The following is a 22,018-nucleotide window of genomic DNA, read 5'->3' as shown; positions in this document are numbered from 1 at the left end:
GAAATCCCATTGAATTAGATAGTCAACACTTTGCCGGTGCTTTTTCAGAAACGCTAAATCGGCTGAAAACCGTGCAGGATTTTCGTGTCTTCAGCGTTAAGAATCTATCTTCTTCTGAGTGTTAGATGGCGTTGAATTATTCAAGAGTGAATCTGACGTCACGAACGATGTGTGTTTGTGGGTGCTGTGAGAGTGCGTGTTTTTTTATTATTGTTTTTTCTTAATGTCACGTGATCGGGAGTTTAAGGGACACTTCAAACCAAAGCAAGAAATGGGATTTCTGGAGGAAGTCAACGCTTTTACCGTTAAAGTTGTCACTTCTTTTGGTGTATTTCTAGAACTTGGAACTTTTTTTTTATGCTTCACTTGCTGATGTTCTTCCAGGTGGTGTGTTTGGGAGGTTCGAAGTCAACGGATTAACTCTCTTTGTTTCACAGGCTGCAGTGTTTGGGTTAAATCTTAGTGGTGGCTTTGTCTCCTTGTTATCATGTTACGATATCATGTCGTTTGTAAAGAGTAAAATGTGATTAGAATTTCGGATTATATGCGGATTTCTGGATTTCTCAGTGATTATAAATAGTTTCGGATTTCATTTTTTTTGCGGGGGGGGGGGGGAGTTCATATATTGATGACTTTAGAAAAAATGGCGTTGACTGTTGGGTGATATCTTCTGAAATTTACAATCTTGTTGTGATATTACAAAAATTACGATAAAAATAAATTTTCCTGCTTTTTTAGAGACTTATTATTGTATGTATGTGTCGTCTCTTAATCATTGACTCACTGAATTTGATTCTTTCTGGCTTCTTGTCTTTCACTGAATTTCTCTCTCGTTCATATAGAACTAGAAACTTGCCCTTTACAATGTTCTATCCTCAATTTTCACCATTTACCATATTCACCATTGAACGATATTAATTTTCGATCTTATTCTGACCTATTATTATACGCCTAAATCGTGGAGTACGCCTCTAGGTTGCCACAGAAGTTTGTAAATGAGATAGCATATTTTGTTCACACATTGGCTTCTAGTAGCTTGGACTTTCTACATTAAAAAGTAAGTAATGGAGGGGAGATAATTAAAAATGAAAAATTACTCAGTTCCGCTACTAGAACTTATGGGCTGAAAATGTATAAATAGCAGAGACAAGTTTATACCAGAGTCCATTCAGTCCATAAGTTTCATGTTTTAAAGTCTCTACTTTTGTGAATCTTTTATTGAATTTGAATCATAAAGTGTATTATGCATTGATATATAGATCTAGTGTGTGAGCAATCGTTTCTTGATTCACTCTTGGAGGATTAAATTATTTCCATTTTGAATGCAGGATTTTTATGATATGTCTTCACTTCAACACTGATCTTTGAGGGAAGAGCGCAGAATATATTTGGCTTCACTATCAGTAGCTTCTCGAGCAGCCTTCCATCAGCTGAAGAACACCTGTGGATCTAGGGAAATAAGCTTGACCACCAAGATCAGGCTCTTTCACACCATTGTGAATCCAATACAACTTTATGGAGCAGAGACCTGGAGAACAAAGCAGCAGCCCATTGAAGTAGATATATTATCTTACATATTACAGACGCTGGAGATGGATAGGTCACACGTTTCGCAACCCTGCATCCAACAGAACATTGCAAGTTATAACCTGGAACCCCCACGGAAAGAGCATAAGGGGACGGCCCAGGAATACATGGCACCACGATTTGGAAGCAGATGCCATGTAGATGGGCAAGAAGTGTGGACCGTTTTAGAGACTCGCCCAGAACCGAGACCCCTGGAGGAAGCTATTTACCAGAATTTATTTTGGAAATATATTTGTAATGACGACAAAGAGCGACGAGGAAACTACTACCAACCCTAAAAAAATTGCTTACTTGTTCTGTTAGTTCTAAATACTAAACGTCAATTTGAATAGAAAATTGTGTAAGTTCCCCTACAGTCTAGAAAAATCATTGCTCGCATCGTTCTACGCGTGATATAAAGACGTAGGGGCGAAGAGATTGAAAACGAGGGTAGACCTAAAGGCAATAGTGATCAGTAACAATGTGTTTTAGTTTGAATCAGTCAGTTGTTTGAATGTGTCTTTCGTTTGAATGTTTCTTTCGTTTGAATGTGTCTTTCGTTTGAATGTTTCATTTGTTTGAATGTGTCTTTCATTTGAATGTTTCATTTGTTTGAATGTGTCTTTCGTTTGAATGTGTCTTTCGTTTGAATGTTTCATTTGTTTGAATGTGTCTTTCGTTTGAATGTGTCTTTCGTTTAAATGTTTCATTTGTTTGAATGTGTCTTTCGTTTGAATATTTCATTTGTTTAAATGTGTCTTTCGTTTGAATGTTTCATTTGTTTGAATGTGTCTTTCGTTTGAATGTGTCTTTCGTTTGAATGTTTCTTTCGTTTGAATGTGTCTTTCGTTTGAATGTGTCTTTCGTTTGAATGTTTCATTTGTTTGAATGTGTCTTTCGTTTGAATGTTTCATGTGTTTGAATGTGTCTTTCGTTTGAATGTTTCATTTGTTTGAATGTGTCTTTCGTTTGAATGTTTCTTTCGTTTGAATGTGTCTTTCGTTTGAATGTTTCATTTGTTTGAATGTGTCTTTCGTTTGAATGTGTCTTTCGTTTGAATGTTTCATTTGTTTGAATGTGTCTTTCATTTGAATGTTTCATTTGTTTGAATGTGTCTTTCGTTTGAATGTTTGTTTCGTTTGAATGTGTCTTTCGTTTGAATGTTTCATTTGTTTGAATGTGTCTTTCGTTTGAATGTTTCATTTGTTTGAATGTGTCTTTCGTTTGAATGTTTCATTTGTTTGAATGTGTCTTTCGTTTGAATGTTTCATTTGTTTGAATGTGTCTTTCGTTTGAATGTGTCTTTCGTTTGAATGTTTCATTTGTTTGAATGTGTCTTTCGTTTGAATGTTTCATTTGTTTGAATGTGTCTTTCGTTTGAATGTTTCATTTGTTTGAATGTGTCTTTCGTTTGAATGTTTCTTTCGTTTGAATGTGTCTTTCGTTTGAATGTTTCATTTGTTTGAATGTGTCTTTCGTTTGAATGTTTCTTTCGTTTGAATGTTTCATTTGTTTGAATGTGTCTTTCGTTTGAATGTTTCATGTGTTTGAATGTGTCTTTCGTTTGAATGTTTCATTTGTTTGAATGTGTCTTTCGTTTGAATGTTTCTTTCGTTTGAATGTGTCTTTCGTTTGAATGTTTCATTTGTTTGAATGTGTCTTTCGTTTGAATGTGTCTTTCGTTTGAATGTTTCATTTGTTTGAATGTGTCTTTCATTTGAATGTTTCATTTGTTTGAATGTGTCTTTCGTTTGAATGTTTGTTTCGTTTGAATGTGTCTTTCGTTTGAATGTTTCATTTGTTTGAATGTGTCTTTCGTTTGAATGTTTCATGTGTTTGAATGTGTCTTTCGTTTGAATGTTTCATTTGTTTGAATGTGTCTTTCGTTTGAATGTTTCTTTCGTTTGAATGTGTCTTTCGTTTGAATGTTTCATTTGTTTGAATGTGTCTTTCGTTTGAATGTGTCTTTCGTTTGAATGTTTCATTTGTTTGAATGTGTCTTTCATTTGAATGTTTCATTTGTTTGAATGTGTCTTTCGTTTGAATGTTTGTTTCGTTTGAATGTGTCTTTCGTTTGAATGTTTCATTTGTTTGAATGTGTCTTTCGTTTGAATGTTTCATTTGTTTGAATTTGTCTTTCGTTTGAATGTTTCATTTGTTTGAATGTGTCTTTCGTTTGAATGTTTCATTTGTTTGAATGTGTCTTTCGTTTGAATGTGTCTTTCGTTTGAATGTTTCATTTGTTTGAATGTGTCTTTCGTTTGAATGTTTCATTTGTTTGAATGTGTCTTTCGTTTGAATGTTTCATTTGTTTGAATGTGTCTTTCGTTTGAATGTTTCATTTGTTTGAATGTGTCTTTCGTTTGAATGTTTCTTTCGTTTGAATGTGTCTTTCGTTTGAATGTTTCATTTGTTTGAATGTGTCTTTCGTTTGAATGTGTCTTTCGTTTGAATGTGTCTTTCGTTTGAATGTGTCTTTCGTTTGAATGTTTCATTTGTTTGAATGTGTCTTTCGTTTGAATGTTTCATTTGTTTGAATGTGTCTTTCGTTTGAATGTTTCTTTCGTTTGAATGTGTCTTTCGTTTGAATGTTTCATTTGTTTGAATGTGTCTTTCGTTTGAATGTTTCATTTGTTTGAATGTGTCTTTTGTTGGAGGGTGTCATTTTTTTAAAATGTGTCTTTTGTTTGAATGTGCCATTTTTTAAATTATGCTATCGAATGAAAGTTAGATACCTACTTAACTAAAGCGACATCTTGTAACAAATCGTAATGAACTGAAAGAAAATCTAGTTCTTCAAAAGTCGGGCAGAGGTGTATACAAAACAAAGATAATTAGTAGCAATGCGACATCAAAAGATTGAACAAAAAAAAGCGCACACGATTGCGGAGAGTTTGATTCTGTCAGCGGCTTTAAAAATATGTGATTTGGGCAGACAAATCAGGCTGTGTCGGGGGTCCGCTAATATCGTATGGCTTGTAAACGGTCCATAAACGGAAAAAGTTTGAGAACCTCTGCTGTATTTTTATGCTCTTAAAACGTAAACTGTAATCTTTAAAACTGAACAAAGAGGAGACTACTGTGGTTACAATTTTATCGGGAAAATATTATTAAAGGTAAAATGGAAAAAAAAATATAAATAAATTTTCTAGGCTATATATTAGTTTTGACCTTTATAGTTTCTACCACCAAAAGCTTAAAAAAAAAAAAAAAAAAAAAAAAAAATGCACGTAGAAAGTATGCTTTTTCCCCGGATATTTTGAGGATCCCTGTCCATTGCCGGTCTTTCCGTCTCATTAAATAGATCTCAAATTACTTTCGAGTCACTAAGTCTGTCTTAGAATGCCTCAAATCAACTGGCTGAAATGACTTGTTCTCTTTAAAAGCTACATCATCTCTGCATTGACCACATCTCCATAGTTGGCTGCTCCTGGGTTATGAAATAAAAATAAATAAATCCAAAGACTACATCTCTGTTTTCTCAATGTTACTCTACACGACCCATCCCCCTCCTCCTCGGTCCTATACTTCTTTCACAAAAATACAAACAGGAGTTACCCCAAGACATACAAGCAAGTGGTCTCCCCTTTAAAAAAAAAAAATCCCACTTCCCACACCATAGGGAGGTGAAAAAAATTCAATCGGAATCCAGGGGAGGGAAATCACTTGGTGAAGATACTTCTTGTGTTATTGGCATTCTGGGAATTATTATCCATCGTCCGATACCGTGATTGGTGAACATAAATTTCAATATTGAGATCGTAGTCGGTCATTCTTTTTCTAGGACGGAATCGATACTGAGACTTGTTCATTTCCGTCGGCTGATACTTTGTTTAAACAGCATTTTCTATGTGTACGCGTGTGTCCAGAAAGAAAAAACACAGATTAGACAAACAGAAATAAAAGATGTATAAATTTGAAGTTTATTGAGTGCAGCCGATGGTATATAAGACACGCCTATAAATCGTTCTATTAGTAATTCTCACGATTTATTTTAAAGAGGTTACGTTATTGATTTTTAAGATCCAGTTCAGATTATTCTAGCAATAAAAGACAGCAACATAGACAAAAGAAAACATTAAAAATACGTTATGAGACTTATAGAGTGATTGTTTTTTCTCTTGAAAATTAATGAATGTTATATTTTAAAAAAAAACATGGAATATTTTTACCACCTCCCTTTCTCCTAGAGAAAAAATCCTGGTTAAGCGAATGTATAGATCTAGTTCACTTTATAATATTCCACTGATATTTTGGTCTAGACTTAGAAGACGATGCGCAAAATTTACCGGAATATTAATTTATGAAACTCTTCAGTCAGAAAAGCCTTGCATTCGGAAATTCCCAAAAGCGATACTCATTTCAAGAAAGTTATAGTCCTTACAAAACCAATGTGGGATAAAGACCTAGATATACATCTTTAGCCAAATTTAAATTTATTTCATTTTTTTACTTGAAAAATGATTAGAGTCAAACTAGAGTTCTCCTTTGTAGCCAACAAGATAATTCTTTTCTCAACTTTTAAATTTCTAGAAGCGTTCTAAACGTTAGAGCCGTTTTTAAGATTAGCGTCCAGGCCCCCCTCCATAAAGTTATGACTTGACTAGAGGTAATCTTAAAAAAAAAGAAGTAAAAGCGCTATGGAGAAAGGTGGATGAGCTGTAAGGGATCCTTTAAAAAAAACTTAAGAAAGTAAAAAGAGGAAGATTGGGAGAGAATTTCAAATAAATAATTTAACTAAACAATGTCAAGGACGCTTTGTTAAAAGATCAGTGTTGCCAACTAAATAATCCAAATTACTTTATGCTACAAGCAACAACAAAAAATTTGAAATTTAATTTTCTTGTACTCAGGAAATTCACACAAAAAATTTAAATACATAGTTTACCCACGTTTCCTATATTTTGTACTCTAGAAACACCAAAACAGCTAGCTTTTTATCATCTGCGATCTGTAGAAGTTGTATATAGTTCATATAGTTAATATAGTTCACAGCGAGATCACTCTTATCTCTTAGGTATTTCTGTATCTCTAGATTTCCCTCCCTCCATCTCTCTTTGTCTATTTCTAACTTTGTCTTTCTCTCTCTCTAAATATATATATTGAATAATTTTATATTCGGTTAAAATTTAAACTTAAAAATGAAGACGCACACAAGCAGACACATACTAAATGATAAATAAATATCAGACATTTGAAAGAAATCAATACAATTATTGTTCTATCAGTGATGCTCTACCTTCTTCAGCCCACGGGCCAATTCAATAATTCTACACATTCTTATCACGTGACACATCATTGCAAAAGTAGAAATGAAATACAGCAGACACCATTTTGATAAGGAACGCGTTTTATCCACCATTTCTTCGTAAGTAGTTAGTCAGGTTTGGATGTTTTAAGTTGTTTTCATGAAACCAACTAAATGTCCGTCTGCGTCCCAAATTCTCTATGCCGGAACTTGGAATCGAGAAGTTCATATGTGTAAGGTCTACCTATGGCCTTTATATCGCAAGGTCTGTAAGGGGTACTATTATTTTATGACAGGTTTCGCCAGTTTTATAACTTAAAACGATTATTGGTTCATATAAACATCGGATCCCAAGGAGATTTATTAAGTTTCTGAAGGCAACACAGCGTAAAAACTAATTGCCTGCATTGCTCAAAATTTGTCAAAATGAAATTCTGCTTTTGAAAGTTAATCAGTTTAAGGTCTGTCGGTGCACTTGACTCATCAACTGCAAATGGAATATTTCAAGTTCAATTTTCAAATTAAAAAAAAATCTTTCATCGAAACATTTTAGACCCCCAGAATTGAAATTCTTCTTGCTTTAAGAAGAGTTATTTAGAATATCAAAGTATGAAATCTGTCAAAGAAAGGGGTTATAACTCTATTTATTTTTACAAATCTTGTATTAACTCCCTCTGTCTAATTATTTTTATAAAGAAAAAGGAAAATAATTCGTACAGTATTTAGATATACGACTGTAAATGCGGAGTGATTCCCCTTTTTTAGCATTTGTTACATTTTAAAATTAAAATTTGTATCAGACAGACAAAGTGAGTTGATACAAAATTTGTAAAAAAAAAAAATAATAATAATTAGCGTCTGAGTGAAAAAAAATTGTTACATGATTTCGGGGCTGCTGAGAGTTAGTATGTGTGACTATTTAGCAAAGAACAGGGAGCGTGATTGGTCGCTCCTGGTAACAGGCAATCATGAAGCTGTTTTTCAGTTTGCTTTCTTAGATCAAAGAAAGATTTCCTTGCACTAAGAAAAGAAAATGATAGAAAGACTTTGAGCCCCTTCAAGTTGTCTGCAGTCATTTGTATAAAACAGTTGTGTTTTTTTTTGTTACTTTATATGCTCTTTAGGAGGTGCGGTGGTTGAGCGGCATAGCGCTTGGCTTCTGAACCGGGGTCCGGGGCTCCAATCCTGGGATTTCTTATTTCGGCGCCTCTGAGTCCACCCAGCTCTAATGGGTACCTGACATTTGATGAGGAAAAGTAAAGGTGGTTGGTCGTTGTGCCACAGAAATAGATGACTTTTACATCATCTGCCCTATAGTCAATAAACTGAAAGGGGAACTTTACTTTAGATGTTTCTTTAGAATGGAAGATTATTAACTCCTAGCTTCAACTCCCCGCAGGCGTGACGTCCGTGACCCCTTTATGTCGAAGGTCCCGCCGCAGGACGGCTTGAGGATGGCGGGAAGGTTTCGAATCCAGGATCATGGAGACGAAAGGCCAGAGCACATGCTACACGAACATGTGGCATGTGAAAGTCATCCAGTTCTAGTGTATGAAAAAGGATTTGGGTAATTGACTTAGTATAAATTAGAGAACTGAAGTTATACGTCTTGGAAATATCAAAATGACATTAATGTGACAACAACAATAAAAATAATTGACAAAAGAGTAAACTTATGACAGGGAACAAAAATGAAATATAATTTTCTGACACTCTGAAGATTTTTAATTGTAGGATAGCATCTAGCGCTGACGACACCGCTAACCTTTCAGTTCAAAGGCTAAATAATCATTGCTCTATTCCTACGACAGATTTTCATAAAACCAAATTGAAGTTTTCTATTTCTACGACTGATTTTCATAAAACCATATTGAAGTTTTCTATTTCTACGACTGATTTTCATAAAACCATATTGAAGTTTTCTATTTCTACGACAGATTTTCATAAAACCAAATTGAAGTTTTCTATTTCTACGACTGATTTTCATAAAACCATATTGAAGTTTTCTATTTCTACGACAGATTTTCATAAAACCAAATTGAAGTTTTCTATTTCTACGACTGATTTTCATAAAACCATATTGAAGTTTTCTATTTCTACGACTGATTTTCATAAAACCATATTGAAGTTTTCTATTTCTACGACTGATTTTCATAAAACCATATTGAAGTTTTCTATTTCTACGACTGATTTTCATAAAACCATATTGAAGTTTTCTATTTCTACGACTGATTTTCATAAAACCATATTGAAGTTTTCTATTTCTACGACTGATTTTCATAAAACCATATTGAAGTTTTCTATTTCTACGACTGATTTTCATAAAACCATATTGAAGTTTTCTATTTCTACGACTGATTTTCATAAAACCATATTGAAGTTTTCTATTTCTACGACTGATTTTCATAAAACCATATTGAAGTTTTCTATTTCTACGACTGATTTTCATAAAACCATATTGAAGTTTTCTATTTCTACGACTGATTTTCATAAAACCATATTGAAGTTTTCTATTTCTACGACTGATTTTCATAAAACCATATTGAAGTTTTCTATTTCTACGACTGATTTTCATAAAACCATATTGAAGTTTTCTATTTCTACGACTGATTTTCATAAAACCATATTGAAGTTTTCTATTTCTACGACTGATTTTCATAAAACCATATTGAAGTTTTCTATTTCTATGACTGATTTTCATAAAACCATATTGAAGTTTTCTATTTCTACGACTGATTTTCATAAAACCATATTGAAGTTTTCTATTTCTATGACTGATTTTCATAAAACCATATTGAAGTTTTCTATTTCTACGACTGATTTTCATAAAACCATATTGAAGTTTTCTATTTCTACGACTGATTTTCATAAAACCATATTGAAGTTTTCTATTTCTACGACTGATTTTCATAAAACCATATTGAAGTTTTCTATTTCTACGACTGATTTTCATAAAACCAAATTGAAGTTTTAAATTTACTTTCTCTTAACTTTAAACCATCACAAACTTATATAAACATCCATAAAGTTTACACATTCAAGATCGTTGGACTTCAGCCTATTGACCTTTAGTCCATTGAACTTTAATCCATTGACCTTATCTGATAATTGGAGACGTCTAAGAAACATGGCTTGAACGGGATCGTGACGTCAGAAGTCAAATCCTGTCTGGCGCTATTCTTAAGTATGTTTCCTATATGAAAGTTCATATGATTCCTAAGTAAATGCAAGAAAAAATTACTCCAGCAGACGTGGCAGACTTTTCCAGAAGGATTCCAAGCGTGCGATTTCTTCCTTACAAATCAAAGAATATTTCAGCAACATTTCAGTTTTACCTTTACGCCTGATTGGATAGAAAAACCTCTTGGCCTAAATAATGTGTGTGTCAACTAAGTCATCGAGACTTTTAAGTTAACAAAAAATACTTTCACAAAGATTTTACTTGCAATACTTAAGTAGAAGAAATAACTCTTCGACGAGCAGAGAGTTTGTGCATTAGAGCATGACTCGATGGTCATCAAGTTATTTAACAACGTCTTGCGAAATATTTGAATTTTTTTTACCTTCTTTGTTATGACTATGTTCAACAGAAAACAACAACAAAAAAAATCCAAAAAAAAAACAGCCACAAACTTTTGTTTCTTTTTCATTACTAAATATTTCGCCCACTGAATAAATAGCTTAAAAAGAAAACCAGAAAACTCAAGAAGTTATTTACGTGTGTCTTTATTTCCAATCACTGTTTCCAAAATCGACATTAAGAACTAATTTTTAAAAAATACAACTATCTCAGAAGGTTGAGTAAGTAAGTTTAGTTTTTTCTGATGCCCTTTTTGTCAGAACTCTTTTAGTTGTCATGGTTACTTTCAAATTCAATTTTTTTTCCACATTTTAAATGTATTCGATTATGTGACCCCTCCCCCTTTTCTCTATCTTCTCCCTAGTCCTCCCCCCTGTCTCCATGTTCACAAGTAATCACGCAATGATAGATTCGACTACGGTAAAATCTGAAAATGATATGGCTTCCCCGTAAATGGTAGCGACAGAACATTGCCGTAATGGACAAACTATTGCCCGGTCTGGTCGCAAGTGTTTCGGACAATGTCATCCGCTAGAGGGCAGGAAAAGACCAAACAGAAACAACAACAAAAGATGGTTTTGACACTCTGGAGATAATCGTTAGGACTGATCGTGTGCGTGTTGATCAATGTTATTCTTGGGATTTACTGGACCAGTGTACTGTGTTTCTTTTTTTCAATTAGCGGTCATTGATAATAGTTGTGTTTACACTTCCGGTCAGATTTGATTGGACAGTTTTACCTCGTTGTGTTTCTTGAACTGTTTACTAATGAATGTAACTGAATGTAAGGAGAAAGCAATGTTACTCGCTGTCAGGGTGACAAGAAAAAAATGCACATGAGAAGGAGATTTTTTTTAAAAGCCATTATAGAATAGAGCCTACGACATTCGCGTTATTTGTGCGATGCTTTATCAACTTTGCGAAATTTCAGCTTGAAATAAATGATTCGATTTTCTAAAACACTATTTCATGTCTAGATAGAAATCTATATGGTGCCGATGATAGAATCTATATATTCTATTCTTACATACATTTTAATATGTTAAGGTTTTATTTTTTTGTTTTTTTTTTATTTTCAACAATCTATGTTTATTTTTTTTTTATTCACCAACTTCCGGCTTCTCTTTGAACTACTTTTAAAGTATTTCAATAAAACCATCCAAATGTTCACTAGTGTTGCATGTCAACAAAACTTGGCTGGGTAGTTTGGTGAAACTTCCATTTTCATTGTCCAGCTTTTGACCAACATTTTTATTCCATGATGAAAGTGTAAGCTAATATCTATCTATCTATCTATCTATCTCTCTATCTATCTATCTATCTCTCTATCTATCTATCTATCTATCTATCTATCTATCTATCTATCTATCTATCTATCTATATATCTATCTATCTATCTATCTATCTATCTATCTATCTATCTATATATCTATCTATCTATCTATCTATCTATCTATCTATCTATCTATCTATCTATCTATCTATATATCTATCTATCTATCTATCTATCTATCTATCTTTCTAACTATCTATCTATCCGTCTGTCTGTCTGTTTGCTGTATCTATCAATTTATATATCGATTCTATACATCTGTCCATCTATCGCCAATGGCTTTCTCTGACATGAACTGTTCGAATTTGATTCGAGAGTGAATCATTCCAAGTCTTAAGTTTTTATTTATCTTCACTTCTTGATAATTTTGTGTATTCTTTTTTTTTTAAATCATACACTTTACTCTTCTATCTACTGAGGTCCGTCAACATAAACCACTACACATTAATACAAATAAAAAAGCATTGTGTTTTTTAATTGTTCATTGGATCTGGTGTTCATCTCTGCAAAGCTGAGTGTTTGTTATTGTTTGTTGACTTTGTATGTGATGACTATTATTATTAAAAAAAAACATGTTCTGTAGATTTTGGAATGGATGTTAATAAATGCCAAAAATTATCTTTACCTTTAGACAATCCATTGATATTCATCATAATAAATATGTATACATGTATTTAGTATCAAATTAAATTTTACAACTATAGCATTTTGTAAGATTAAAAGATAATTTTACATTTCATGGGAGGCAATTATTATGTTGCCGAGAGCTAGGTTTGTAAATGTAACCATTGTTTCCGCTGCGACTACTTACCGGTGCACTGATGCGTGTCCAATGTATTTATGTGATAATGACCGAAAGATCTAGTGAATGGCAATGTTTTAAGTTTAACTAATCATCCATTAGAAAATATTTACTAGCGATAGAAGCTGAATGAACAGACGCATTTTAAGTTTCTCTAATGTATAAAGATTGTGTTTCTTTTCCCATTCGTCATGTGGAAGAAGGGCGCAACATATTTTAACGCGGCAAAAAATGATAAACACATGGCCTGTTGGATCAATACTCCAAGAGTTGGGTTTAAAACCTTAGCACGTGTTTGACACATTCAAATAGCCGAACTTCTTAAACACCATGTCGTTACTGCTGAGGACGTTGGCCACAGTGGACGTGGAGCGAGCTGTGTTCAGCTATGTGAAGTCTTGCCTTTTCAAAGTCAGCTGCTTTCTCGGGATCTTGTTTTTCTTGGGGATCAATAACACTATGATACAGTGTGTCCAGTTCAATGGAGACTCCAGCCAGAAACAGAAGACGATATCAGGCTCATTTGTGTACCCACCAGGTAGGTCATCAAGTTACTCTTTAGCTATCAATAAGTAGGTCGTCAAGTTACTCTTTAGCTACCACCAGGTAGGTCATCAAGTTACTCTTTAGCTATCAATAAGTAGGTCATCAAGTTACTCTTTAGCTATCAATAAGTAGGTCGTCAAGTTACTCTTTAGCTACCACCAGGTAGGTCATCAAGTTACTCTTTAGCTATCAATAAGTAGGTCGTCAAGTTACTCTTTAGCTACCACCAAGTAGGTCGTCAAGTTACTCTTTAGCTACCACCAGGTAGGTCGTCAAGTTACTCTTTAGCTACCACCAGGTAGGTCGTCAAGTTACTCTTTAGCTACCACCAAATAGGTCGTCAAGTTACTCTTTAGCTATCAATAAGTAGGTCGTCAAGTTACTCTTTATCTACCACCAAGTAGGTCGTCAAGTTACTCTTTAGCTATCACCAGGTAGGTCGTCAAGTTACTCTTTAGCTACCACCAGGTAGGTCGTCAAGTTACTCTTTAGCTATCACCAGGTAGGTCGTCAAGTTACTCTTTAGCTACCACCAGGTAGGTCGTCAAGTTACTCTTTAGCTACCACTAAGTAGGTCGTCAAGTTACTCTTTAGCTACCACCAAGTAGGTCGTCAAGTTACTCTTTAGCTACCACTAAGTAGGTCGTCAAGTTACTCTTTAGCTACCACCAGGTAGGTCGTCAAGTTACTCTTTAGCTACCACCAAGTAGGTCGTCAAGTTACTCTTTAGCTACCACTAAGTAGGTCGTCAAGTTACTCTTTAGCTACCACCAGGTAGGTCGTCAAGTTACTCTTTAGCTACCACCAAGTAGGTCGTCAAGTTACTCTTTAGCTACCACCAAATAGGTCGTCAAGTTACTCTTTAGCTACCACCAAATAGGTCGTCAAGTTACTCTTCAGCTACCACCAAGTAGGTCGTCAAGTTACTCTTTAGCTACCACCAAATAGGTCGTCAAGTTACTCTTCAGCTACCACTAAGTAGGTCGTCAAGTTACTCTTTATCTACCACCAAGTAGGTCGTCAAGTTACTCTTCAGCTACAACTAAGTAGGTCGTCAAGTTACTCTTTAGCTACCACCAAGTAGGTCGTCAAGTTACTCTTTAGCTACCACCAAGTAGGTCGTCAAGTTACTCTTTAGCTACCACCAAATAGGTCGTCAAGTTACTCTTTAGCTATCACCAGGTAGGTCGTCAAGTTACTCTTTAGCTACCATAAAGTAGGTCGTCAAGTTACTCTTTAGCTACCACCAGGTAGGTCGTCAAGTTAGTCTTTAGCTACCATAAAGTAGGTCGTCAAGTTACTCTTTAGCTATCACCAGGTAGGTCGTCAAGTTACTCTTTAGCTACCATAAAGTAGGTCGTCAAGTTACTCTTTAGCTACCATAAAGTAGGTCGTCAAGTTACTCTTTAACTATCAATAAGTAGGTCGTCAAGTTACTCTTTAGCTACCACCAAGTAGGTCATCAAGTTACTCTTTAGCTACCATAAAGTAGGTCGTCAAGTTACTCTTTAACTATCAATAAGTAGGTCGTCAAGTTACTCTTTAGCTACCACCAAGTAGGTCATCAAGTTACTCTTTAGCTATCAATAAGTAGGTCGTCAAGTTACTCTTTAGCTACCACCAAGTAGGTCATCAAGTTACTCTTTAGCTACCACCAAGTAGGTCATCAAGTTACTCTTTAGCTATCAATAAGTAGGTCGTCAAGTTACTCTTTAGCTATCAATAAGTAGGTCGTCAAGTTACTCTTTAGCTATCAATAAGTAGGTCGTCAAGTTACTCTTTAGCTACCACCAAGTAGGTCGTCAAGTTACTCTTTAGCTACCACCAAATAGGTCGTCAAGTTACTCTTTAGCTATCACTAAGTAGGTCGACAATTTACTCTTTAGCTACAACCAAATAGGTCGTCAATTTACTCTTTAGCTACCACTAAGTAGGTCGTCAAGTTACTCTTTAGCTACCACCAAGTAGGTCGTCAAGTTACTCTTTAGCTACCACCAGGTAGGTCGTCAAGTTACTCTTTAGCTATCACCAGGTAGGTCGTCAAGTTACTCTTTAGCTACCACTAAGTAGGTCGACAATTTACTCTTTAACTACCACCAAGTAGGTCGTCAAGTTACTCTTTAGCTACCACCAGGTAGGTCGTCAAGTTACTCTTTAGCTACCACCAAGTAGGTCGTCAAGTTACTCTTTAGCTACCACCAAGTAGGTCGTCAAGTTACTCTTTAGCTACCACCAGGTAGGTCATCAAGTTACTCTTTAGCTACCACCAGGTAGGTCGTCAAGTTACTCTTTAGCTACCACCAAGTAGGTCGTCAAGTTACTCTTTAGCTACCACCAGGTAGGTCGTCAAGTTACTCTTTAGCTACCACCAGGTAGGTCGTCAAGTTACTCTTTAGCTACCACCAAGTAGGTCGTCAAGTTACTCTTTATCTACCACCAAGTAGGTCGTCAAGTTACTCTTTAGCTACCACCAAGTAGGTCGTCAAGTTACTCTTTAGCTACCACCAGGTAGGTCGTCAAGTTACTCTTTAGCTACCACCAAGTAGGTCGTCAAGTTACTCTTTATCTACCACCAGGTAGGTCGTCAAGTTACTCTTTAGCTACCACCAGGTAGGTCGTCAAGTTACTCTTTAGCTACCACCAGGTAGGTCGTCAAGTTACTCTTTAGCTACCACCAGGTAGGTCGTCAAGTTACTCTTTAGCTACCACCAAGTAGGTCGTCAAGTTACTCTTTAGCTACCACCAGGTAGGTCGTCAAGTTACTCTTTAGCTACCACCAGGTAGGTCGTCAAGTTACTCTTTAGCTACCACCAAATAGGTCGTCAAGTTACTCTTTAGCTACCACCAGGTAGGTCGTCAAGTTACTCTTTAACTATCACCAGGTAGGTCGTCAAGTTACTCTTTAGCTATCACCATGTAGGTCGTCAAGTTACTCTTTAACTATCACCAGGTAGGTCGTCAAGTTACTCTTTAACTATCACCAGGTAGGTCGTCAAGTTACTCTTTAGCTACCACCAAGTAGGTCGTCAAGTTACTCTTTAGCTACCACCAGGTAGGTCGTCAAGTTACTCTTTAACTATCACCAGGTAGGTCGTCAAGTTACTCTTTAGCTATCACCAGGTAGGTCGTCAAGTTACTCTTTAACTATCACCAGGTAGGTCGTCAAGTTACTCTTTAACTATCACCAGGTAGGTCGTCAAGTTACTCTTTAGCTACCACCAGGTAGGTCGTCAAGTTACTCTTTAGCTACCACCAGGTAGGTCGTCAAGTTACTCTTTAGCTACCACCAAGTAGGTCGTCAAGTTACTCTTTAGCTACCACCAAGTAGGTCGTCAAGTTACTCTTTAGCTATCACCAGGTAGGTCGTCAAGTTACTCTTTAACTATCACCAGGTAGGTCGTCAAGTTACTCTTTAACTATCACCAGGTAGGTCGTCAAGTTACTCTTTAACTATCACCAGGTAGGTCGTCAAATTACTCTTTAGCTATCACCAGGTAGGTCGTCAAGTTACTCTTTAGCTACCACCAAGTAGGTCGTCAAGTTACTCTTTAGCTACCACTAAGTAGGTCGTCAAGTTACTCTTTAGCTACCACCAAGTAGGTCGTCAAGTTACTCTTTAGCTACCACCAAGTAGGTCGTCAAGTTACTCTTTAGCTATCACCAGGTAGGTCGTCAAGTTACTCTTTAGCTATCACCAGGTAGGTCGTCAAGTTACTCTTTAGCTACCACTAAGTAGGTCGACAATTTACTCTTTAGCTACCACCAAGTAGGTCGTCAAGTTACTCTTTAGCTACCACCAGGTAGGTCGTCAAGTTACTCTTTAACTACCACCAAGTAGGTCGTCAAGTTACTCTTTAGCTACCACCAAGTAGGTCGTCAAGTTACTCTTTAGCTACCACCAGGTAGGTCGTCAAGTTACTCTTTAACTACCACCAAGTAGGTCGTCAAGTTACTCTTTAGCTACCACCAGGTAGGTCGTCAAGTTACTCTTTAACTACCACCAAGTAGGTCGTCAAGTTACTCTTTAGCTACCACCAAGTAGGTTGTCAAGTTACTCTTTAGCTATCATCAAGTAGGTCGTCAAGTTACTCTTTAGCTATCACCAGGTAGGTCGTCAAGTTACTCTTTAGCTATCACCAGGTAGGTCGTCAAGTTACTCTTTAGCTACCACTAAGTAGTTTGTCAAGTTACTCTTTAGCTACCACCAAGTAGGTCGTCAAGTTACTCTTTAGCTACCACCAGGTAGGTCGTCAAGTTACTCTTTAACTACCACCAAGTAGGTCGTCAAGTTACTCTTTAGCTACCACCAGGTAGGTCGTCAAGTTACTCTTTAGCTACCACCAGGTAGGTCGTCAAGTTACTCTTTAACTACCACTAAGTAGTTTGTCAAGTTACTCTTTAACTACCACCAGGTAGGTCGTCAAGTTACTCTTTAACTACCACCAAGTAGTTTGTCAAGTTACTCTTTAACTACCACCAAGTAGGTCGTCAAGTTACTCTTTAGCTACCACCAGGTAGGTCGTCAAGTTACTCTTTAACTACCACCAAGTAGGTCGTCAAGTTACTCTTTAACTACCACCAAGTAGGTCGTCAAGTTACTCTTTAGCTACCACCAGGTAGGTCGTCAAGTTACTCTTTAACTACCACCAAGTAGGTCGTCAAGTTACTCTTTAACTACCACCAAGTAGGTCGTGAAGTTACTCTTCAGCTACCACCAAGTAGTTTGTCAAGTTACTCTTCAGCTACCACCAAGTAGGTCGTCAAGTTACTCTTTAGCTACCACCAAGTAGGTCGTCAAGTTACTCTTTAGCTACCACCAAGTAGGTTGTCAAGTTACTCTTTAGCTACCACTAAGTAGTTTGTCAAGTTACTCTTTAACTACCACCAAGTAGGTCGTGAAGTTACTCTTTAGCTACCACCAAGTAGGTCGTCAAGTTACTCTTTAGCTATCACCAAGTAGGTTGTCAAGTTACTCTTTAGCTATCATCAAGTAGGTCGTCAAGTTACTCTTTAGATATCACCAGGTAGGTCGTCAAGTTACTCTTTAGCTATCACCAGGTAGGTCGTCAAGTTACTCTTTAGCTACCACCAGGTAGGTCGTCAAGTTACTCTTTAGCTATCACCAGGTAGGTCGTCAAGTTACTCTTTAGCTACCACCAAGTAGGTCGTCAAGTTACTCTTTAGCTACCACCAGGTAGGTCGTCAAGTTACTCTTTAGCTACCATAAAGTAGGTCGTCAAGTTACTCTTTAGCTACCACCAGGTAGGTCGTCAAGTTACTCTTTAGCTACCACCAGGTAGGTCGTCAAGTTACTCTTTAGCTACCACCAAGTAGGTCGTCAAGTTACTCTTTAGCTACCACCAAGTAGGTCGTCAAGTTACTCTTTAGCTACCACCAAGTAGGTCGTCAAGTTACTCTTTAACTACCACCAAGTAGGTCGTCAAGTTAGTCTTTAGCTACCACCAAGTAGGTCGTCAAGTTAGTCTTTAGCTACCACCAAGTAGGTCGTCAAGTTACTCTTTAGCTACCACCAGGTAGGTCATCAAGTTACTCTTTAGCTATCACCAAGTAGGTCGTCAAGTTACTCTTTAGCTACCATCAAGTAGGTCGTCAAGTTACTCTTTAGCTATCACCAGGTAGGTTGTCAAGTTACTCTTTAGCTATCACCAGGTAGGTCGTCAAGTTACTCTTTAGCTACCACCAGGTAGGTCGTCAAGTTACTCTTTAGCTATCACCAGGTAGGTCGTCAAGTTACTCTTTAGCTACCACCAAGTAGGTCGTCAAGTTACTCTTTAGCTACCACCAGGTAGGTCGTCAAGTTACTCTTTAGCTACCATAAAGTAGGTCGTCAAGTTACTCTTTAGCTACCACCAGGTAGGTCGTCAAGTTACTCTTTAGCTACCACCAGGTAGGTCGTCAAGTTACTCTTTAGCTACCACCAAGTAGGTCGTCAAGTTACTCTTTAACTATTACCAAGTAGGTCGTCAAGTTACTCTTTAGCTATCACCAAGTAGGTCGTCAAGTTACTCTTTAGCTACCACCAGGTAGGTCGTCAAGTTACTCTTTAGCTACCACCAAGTAGGTCGTCAAGTTACTCTTTAGCTACCACCAAGTAGGTCGTCAAGTTACTCTTTAGCTACCACCAAGTAGGTCGTCAAGTTACTCTTTAGCTACCACCAAGTAGGTCGTCAAGTTACTCTTTAGCTACCACCAAGTAGGTCGTCAAGTTACTCTTTAACTACCACCAAGTAGGTCGTCAAGTTACTCTTTAGCTACTACCAAGTAGGTCGTCAAGTTACTCTTTAGCTACCACCAAGTAGGTCGTCAAGTTACTCTTTAGCTACTACCAAGTAGGTCGTCAAGTTACTCTTTAGCTACCACCAAGTAGGTCATCAAGTTACTCTTTAACTACCACCAAGTAGGTCGTCAAGTTACTCTTTAGCTACCATAAAGTAGGTCGTCAAGTTACTCTTTAGCTACCACCAAGTAGGTCGTCAAGTTACTCTTTAGCTACCATAAAGTAGGTCGTCAAGTTACTCTTTAACTACCACCAAGTAGGTCGTCAAGTTACTCTTTAACTACCACTAAGTAGGTCGTCAAGTTACTCTTTAGCTACCACTAAGTAGGTCGTCAAGTTACTCTTTAGCTATCACCAGGTAGGTCGTCAAGTTACTCTTTAGCTACCACCTAGTAGGTCGTGAAGTTACTCTTTAGCTACCACTAAGTAGGTCGTCAAGTTACTCTTTAGCTATCACCAGGTAGGTCGTCAAGTTACTCTTTAGCTACCACCTAGTAGGTCGTGAAGTTACTCTTTAGCTACCACTAAGTAGGTCGTCAAGTTACTCTTTAGCTATCACCAGGTAGGTCGTCAAGTTACTCTTTAGCTACCACCTAGTAGGTCGTGAAGTTACTCTTTAGCTACCACTAAGTAGGTCGTCAAGTTACTCTTTAGCTATCACCAGGTAGGTCGTCAAGTTACTCTTTAGCTACCACCTAGTAGGTCGTGAAGTTACTCTTTAGCTACCACTAAGTAGGTCGTCAAGTTACTCTTTAACTACCACCAAGTAGGTCGTCAAGTTACTCTTTAACTACCACCAAGTAGGTCGTCAAGTTACTCTTTAGCTACCACCAAGTAGGTCGTCAAGTTACTCTTTAGCTACCACCAAGTAGGTCGTCAAGTTACTCTTTAGCTATCACCAGGTAGGTCGTCAAGTTACTCTTTAGCTACCACCAAGTAGGTCGTCAAGTTACTCTTTAACTATCACCAGGTAGGTCGTCAAGTTACTCTTTAGCTACCACCAAGTAGGTCGTCAAGTTACTCTTTAGCTACCACCAAGTAGGTCGTCAAGTTACTCTTTAGCTACCACCAAGTAGGTTGTCAAGTTACTCTTTAGCTATCACCAAGTAGGTCGTCAAGTTACTCTTTAGCTACCACCAAGTAGGTCGTCAAGTTACTCTTTAGCTATCACCAAGTAGGTCGTCAAGTTACTCTTTAGCTACCACCAGGTAGGTCGTCAAGTTACTCTTTAACTATCACCAGGTAGGTCGTCAAGTTACTCTTTAGCTATCACCAGGTATGTCGTCAAGTTACTCTTTAACTATCACCAGGTAGGTCGTCAAGTTACTCTTTAGCTATCACCAGGTAGGTCGTCAAGTTACTCTTTAGCTATCACCAGGTAGGTCGTCAAGTTACTCTTTAACTATCACCAGGTAGGTCGTCAAGTTACTCTTTAGCTACCACCAAGTAGGTCGTCAAGTTACTCTTTAGCTACCACCAAGTAGGTCGTCAAGTTACTCTTTAACTACCACCAGGTAGGTCGTCAAGTTACTCTTTAGCTTTCACCAAGTAGGTCGTCAAGTTACTCTTTAGCTACCACCAGGTAGGTCGTCAAGTTACTCTTTAGCTATCACCAGGTAGGTCGTCAAGTTACTCTTTAGCTATCACCTAGTAGGTCGTGAAGTTACTCTTTAGCTACCACGAGTCACTATTTTATGTGTTCCAAAAACGAACAATTAATAACTTAAAACATGCATCCATTGAATGGTTTGAGGTCCTCATGATTCGCAAAGACCTTCCTTCAGGGAACAGTGCCAGGAAAATAAGAATAGGAAAAAAAGGCGTTGGGAAGACAACATCAAAGAATAGACACATGACATTGAAAGAGAATGGCGAAAGACCGTCGACAGATCATTTGTGGTGCCCAAACGGTTCAACAGACTAAGGAATTGGTCAAAGTAAAGATAACGCAGCATCATTTATTAATAGAAGGGAAAGAAAGCTAAACAGATCAGGTTTGATAAGGACTCTGAAACGGCCGTGCTGCTTAGCATCGACCAGGTCTCAACAGGCTGATAACTGATATTATCCAGGTCCCCAAAATTACACTCTGTCAAGTGAGTAGTGTTATCTGGAACTGTATCGTCACCCAGGGTCATGTGCCTACGCGAACATTTTAGTACTGCTGTACTCATTTCGGAGGTCATCACCCCCATGGTTCTCGTGCTAAAATTAGATAGTGTCTTAATAAAAAGAAAAATAAATGTGGATTGGATTAGATTTTTCAGAGCATTTATTGAAACAAACACAAGAAAACAAAATTAGCTTAAACATTTGAACCAAAAGTGCAATAACCGTGCATATTTGACATTAGAGCCAGACTTTTATTGCTAAAAAAAAATAAATTATTCTACAACTAGATTTACTTTAGAACTAAATGATATTTTTAGGCCATATTTTTACGTTAGTAAATTTACTTTAGAACCAGACATATATTTTAAAGCAAGACATTACTTCAGGACTTTTCTTTTACTAAAAACTTGTCTTGTACATTTTTATTTGAAACAAACATTTACTTTAAAACAGACTTTTAATTTACTAAATTAGATATTACAATAAGATCCAGACTTTTACTTTATAACCAGACTTTACTTTAGAACCAGACT

General features: G+C 36.8%; 1 protein-coding gene across 2 annotated transcripts in view; it reads left to right on the top strand.

The window, feature by feature from the left end:
- Nucleotides 1-22,018, top strand: part of LOC106067204 (neuronal acetylcholine receptor subunit alpha-10-like) — an 85,302-nt gene that overhangs the window by 42,841 nt on the left and 20,443 nt on the right. Inside the window, exon 1 of one of the 2 annotated variants that reach the window (XM_056034279.1) lies at nucleotides 12,660-13,067. The exons of the other annotated variant lie outside the window; for it this stretch is intronic. Within the exon in view, the coding sequence (XP_055890254.1) occupies nucleotides 12,860-13,067 (208 nt within the window). The 5' untranslated portion in view covers nucleotides 12,660-12,859. Of the gene's footprint in view, nucleotides 1-12,659; nucleotides 13,068-22,018 lie in introns of those variants that run through there. 2 annotated transcript variants of the gene reach the window in all.

This window comes from Biomphalaria glabrata, chromosome 7, assembly GCF_947242115.1.
Source record: "Biomphalaria glabrata chromosome 7, xgBioGlab47.1, whole genome shotgun sequence".
NCBI classification, from domain to species: domain Eukaryota; kingdom Metazoa; phylum Mollusca; class Gastropoda; family Planorbidae; genus Biomphalaria; species Biomphalaria glabrata.
Note: the sequence above shows the minus strand (reverse complement) of the source record. Positions and strands in the feature narration are given on the sequence as shown.